The following is a 5,391-nucleotide window of genomic DNA, read 5'->3' as shown; positions in this document are numbered from 1 at the left end:
AAGGTAGATCAGGAAGTTTTCCAAAACCTTCCAATTCAATCCCTTCTTGCTACATATATAATCATAATAACAACACCATTTATGTATTATAAATATGTTTAAGTAAATGATATTTTATACTTACACAAGTAGATGTTGATGTATTGGATACAGACACTTTCACCTCAGGAACAGTAATTTTAGCCTAAACAGTGAAAAGTTAATAAATAAATATTCATATTAATTTTAAACTATAATTGGTAGGCATGAATGTGATTTTGTAGAGCAAAATTTAGATAAATAGTATTATTGAGTTCACTTACATATTTTAAACGTTTTACCATGATAGAAGGTACGGCATCTTCTTTTAAAAGTTTGCTTCTAACATAATTTTTGAAACAGTCTGAAATGAAATGTTCAGAGCATATGGAGGTAGAAGGCTTAATTTTGGTGGTGTCAGCACCACAATCTTGAAAAAATTGGATCCACTGATTTTTACGTGGTTCATCTGCTGGTAGTCTAATATACATTACAAAAATTAAACTATTAAAATGTTTAACGTGTACCAAAAAAAAATGTTTATAAGTGTTACTTACCGATGAAAGCTAACGTCTGTTTTTTTCGCAGACCAAGAACGTTTACACAAAAAACAACTTGGCATTGTCTTAGAGTTGTAGACTATTAAGCACAAAGTAAAAGTAATAATGAAAAACTTTACTTATTGTAAAGACATACAGTATGTTACATACAGTAAACAGCATGTTTACTTTACGTATTAAACATTTAGCAGACGAGAATTCCAATTTCGAAACTTGAGACTTTGAATTTGGCGCCAATATACAACGATAACAATAATAACATTAAAAAAAAAATTTAAAATATGATAACCGTGTCTTATCAGTGATTAGGTTGAGTAAGGGATACAATAATTTGGTACAATAATTTAATGCTTTTCAATTGGACACTCTAAACGTTCTCCTTCTAAATGCTTCACTTACGTATACGTATGGCCACCCCGTGGTTTATCGTGAAAAGTAATTTATTTTATCTCCGCGATAAAAGCAAAATATGTACCGGTACCGACTTATTTATAACACGTTTTTTCAATGATGTACATATTTTCCTTGTTTATCTGATTTTAAAATGACCCTAATAACCGGTGTGTGAGTCGAATAGACGAATTTTTTGCTGTGTGTTAGTATATGTGCAAATCGGGACCAGCCGTTTTGAGTCTAATAGACGAATGAGTCAATTAACCGTGAGTCCAATAAGCGGCGGCTACTGTATAATAGTTAAAACTAAATATAGTAAGTATAGTGATTTGGTTTTGTGTATTTAAATAAGTCATTTTATTTATTGTATACTCATTGATTACGAGTATAATATAATCAATATATATTATATACATTATATAAATAATCAATAGTGCAATTTTAAATTAATATTCTCAATTCTGTAATGAAATTTAATTTTGATTAAATGCCAAAATGAAAATAATATTGTAATAATGAAGTGGAAGGACAAACGCGATGTACTTATGTTGTCAACAAAACACAAAGACAATTTAATAGAAACAACTAACAAACGTGGTCAAAAATTATTCAAACCAAAAATGATAATGGATTATAATAAGGCAAAAGGTTTTGTCGATATTTCTGATTTGAGAAGTTCTTACCATTCACCACTTCGTCGATCTTTAAAATGGTATCGAAAAGTAGCATTCGAAATTCTACTAAATACAAGTTTATTAAATGCATTGACATTGTTTAATACTGTGACTGGTAATAAAATGGGTGTGGTAGAATTTAGAGAAAATATAATTCAAGTTTTACTAATGAAAGCCAATATACCAATGATACCCAAATCAACTGGAGGAGAAATTCATAAAATTGTTAATTCTAAACGTGGTAGATGTTCAAATTGTTATTTCGAAATGGTACAACAAGGGGGAAGGGAACACGCACAAAAAGTTACACGCAAAGTGTCAACGAAGTGTCCAGGCTGTTCTAAACATCTCTGTTTGGAATGTTTTTTCAAATTGCATTCAACAAAAAAAATATAATTTATAATTAAATATATAATAATAATAATATTACGAGTTGTATAAATTTTTTTTAAATATATTTATGTTTGATTCATTAATATTTTAACTAAAAAAGCTTAAAGTGTATACTGTATAATATTAATACGAGTTGTATAATATTTTTTTTTGGTAGTTACATTTTTATTTTAAAAAACATTAAATTTGAGCGCTGTTTGCTGTATTCAGTTTGAAATTTTCTCCTCTTTCTACTCCATTAAACGAATTGAGCATCAGAAACGTTTCTCAGTGACGTAATCACCAAAAATAGTGAGTACCCAAATTGACCCTCAAACCCTGAGAGTCAAATGGTGTGAGTACCAGAATTGGTACTCAAAGCCTGTAGAACAAAACGTGTTTAAAATGTGTGGCACAGGAGACGTGAGTACCAAATATGGTCTTCGTGGCAGTCAACTTGTTAATAACACTAGCGAAAATAAAATACGATCACAGTAGAATAAGAACAAGGACAACAAACACACAAACAACAAATACGGAGGAACGCGAGTGAAGACGAACGTAACGGCTTGGACGTATACGTAAAACTGAAATTGGATGGCATTTGTGTATACACTACACACTATGTGTAATAACTTACGGATAAAGAAAAACTATGTATAAGCAACTATGGGCTATAATTCAGTAAAATGATGGTCATAAGGTATTATAGGATCGGTCGCCAATAGAAGGTGACCAGATGGTCGAATATAATACAATGGATATTGCTAGCTGCATTCCTGACGGCTTCACAGCACGTTTATTGTAAATGAAACCCCTCTCCCAATACACACATACACACACGCGCGCGCGCGAGCACACACAATCAAAACTTGCATTAGTAGTTACTATTAACACAATTCAATAAATTTGTATTCATTTAAAAAATAAATGTTTAATATAAAAGGTTAATACATAAAATATGACATAATGTTATTTAATTGCAAAATATTATTTTCTTAGTAACTATACTCATTTAACTAATAACTTAATAACCTTGATTGTAATTATTATAGTTATATTTACTATAATGTATAAAATTATAAATATTTGTTGGTGTTTTTCACAATAAAATACATACGAATTTTTTACAAACGTATTTGAAACGCCTACATTTGTAACCGGTGATTTGAGAGTCAAAAATCTAAATATTTTATTGACCTTGATACTTTCACATAATTACTGAATAAAACACTGTTAGATGTAAAATTACAATCTCTACAAATTGTATAGTAAGACTTTTTGTCGTAAAATTGACGGATTTCAAAATAAGTCAAAAAACCTAAAAAAAAAAATCATTTTTTTGAAAAAACATAAAAAAACGTATAATTTCAACGTCAATTATGAACTTCAATATTAGACTATTTTTTTTGAATAATTATCGAAAAACTAAAAAAAAACTGATTTTGGAGCTGTATTTTCGACTGTCAAGATGGCGACCAACGCCGACCTTCGAGAAGGGGAAACATATTCCCCTAATACTAGACTTATACTTAAACAATTAAAACGATTTTCAGCTTTCCACTAATTAATTCTGAATTCAAACCTAATTTGACTGGCATAGACATGATGACTCGGCGGCAAAGTTGTGCGCATGGGCGTGGCATTTGTTCCGTGGTAGCGCCTGATGCGCCGTCGCGGATGGGAGCACTAATTAGTCTATTACCGACTGCCGATGTATTCAAATAATTTAAAATGCATTGTGCGTATTTTTTTTTTATATCTCTCTGTCGCTGTTATTAAGCGGTTTACTTACACATCGAAATTGTATTATATACTTGGTCCATGATATGAAATATAGATAAAATTAATATACATTTGTTTATTAACAATACAATACAATAGGGTAATGTTAATATTATACAAAAAAAAATTACATATACGTCAGTCATTCATAAATTAATACTATTTTTATTTACGTTTTTTCAGAAGACAATTAAAATTAAACTATACAAATATAAATCTCATCAATTTTAAAATGATTGTCAAAATAATTATAAAAATTTAAATATAATATAAATCGCATAATAAATTTAAATTATCTTTACATAAGGCAATTATACATTTATATACAGTTAAAAATCAGAAGAACCTGAAGTCTCGCCTGTTATGGTGAGGACGCAGGGTTCCAAATTGTCAATTATTTCGTCCATATTACGGTCAACATAGGTGCGTTGTCCTGGCACCCGTAATTCATCAAATCTCCTCCTAAACAATTTCATTTTTTAGTACCCGATTTTTATCCATTTGTACCTTATTTAAAAAAATTTGTACCCCTCTACATTCGTCGTAAAACCTAATATTAAGTGGTTACTTAAACTTTTGATGTCGCTTTAAGCTTCCAGCTTTAATAAAGTCTTCAAGATCGTGAGTTTTTTGGGCTTAAGCTTAATAATTTGTACTACTTACTATCTATTCACATAATTTATTTTTATCAGTTTATAATAATTTCATATCCAGCAATTATCTATATTCGTATAAAAGATACTAGCTTATGACTCAGTTGGTGTTGTTGTTGTTGTTGTAAGGCACGTAAATATCGTGTTGTCAGACGTGCCCACATAAAAATTGTTAAGAGAAATTGTCACGTTTTTTCAAGGAAATGTCCTTAGAAATTAAGTACGTGACGTCCGGAACGATTTCATACCAAACAGCAGTGTCCTAGCCGTCACATGACCAACATAAATACAAAAGGGCGAGAGACGAGACACCAGTTAGATTCCACAGTACAAGTCACCCACATATCACCATTGGAGATTCCAAGGACTCTGTCCGTATATGCATTGCCTGACCGTTACGACTTACAAGTTAATTGCTCTGAGCCTTCTGACGCATGTAGGTGTGCACAAGGAATCTACACTCCATATATTTTATATACTTTATCTATGTTATTGTGATTTCTCTTAAGTTAAATAAATATCCACTTCCTTTACCAACATTATTGTACAATTCATTTGAAAATAACATCTGGGTCGCAACAGTGTACGTATCAGCTAATATTTATGTAATTTATATTTATTTAATTTATATTTATTTATATTTATGTAATTTATGTATCTGTAATTGATTTGGCTGAATAAAACAAATAAAATAAATAATTGGATTAGATTGGATTAGTTAAATTCATCTATGGTATTAATCATCAATGAAAAATAAAATAGTGAGCAACCGGTGTGCTGTAAAATAGGTGTCAAACAGTTCATTATAATATATACGGTGATTGATAAATTTTAATTCAACGATAAATCATTGTATACGAAAAACGATTATGAGCAGAGACGGTCAGAATATTTCATATTTATACGTATATTAATTAACTTTAACGGCGTTAAAAA

The 5,391-nt window shown here is 30.0% G+C and overlaps 2 protein-coding genes across 2 annotated transcripts; one reads left to right on the top strand and one right to left on the bottom strand.

Annotated features, from left to right (window-relative positions):
• Nucleotides 1-7: 7 nt before the first annotated feature.
• LOC112680218 (THAP domain-containing protein 1-like) lies at nt 8-640 on the bottom strand (the record flags this gene model as incomplete). The annotated part of the gene is made up of 4 exons (XM_025550256.1): nt 576-640; nt 303-498; nt 125-184; nt 8-49 (listed from the first exon to the last, which is right to left on the bottom strand). Coding segments are annotated over exons 1-4 (363 nt in total), but the record flags the coding sequence as incomplete, so codon positions are not given.
• Nucleotides 641-1,486: 846 nt separating this feature from the next.
• On the top strand, nt 1,487-1,915 carry LOC112680219 (piggyBac transposable element-derived protein 4-like; the record flags this gene model as incomplete). The annotated part of the gene is made up of 1 exon (XM_025550257.1): nt 1,487-1,915. A coding segment is annotated over exon 1 (429 nt), but the record flags the coding sequence as incomplete, so codon positions are not given.
• Between the last annotated feature and the right edge of the window lie 3,476 nt (nt 1,916-5,391).

This window comes from Sipha flava, unplaced genomic scaffold (assembly GCF_003268045.1).
Source record: "Sipha flava isolate LNK unplaced genomic scaffold, YSA_version1 17515_pilon_pilon, whole genome shotgun sequence".
NCBI lineage: Eukaryota > Metazoa > Arthropoda > Insecta > Hemiptera > Aphididae > Sipha > Sipha flava.
The sequence above is the reverse complement of the archived record's forward strand: the minus strand, read 5'-3'. Positions and strand labels throughout refer to the sequence as shown.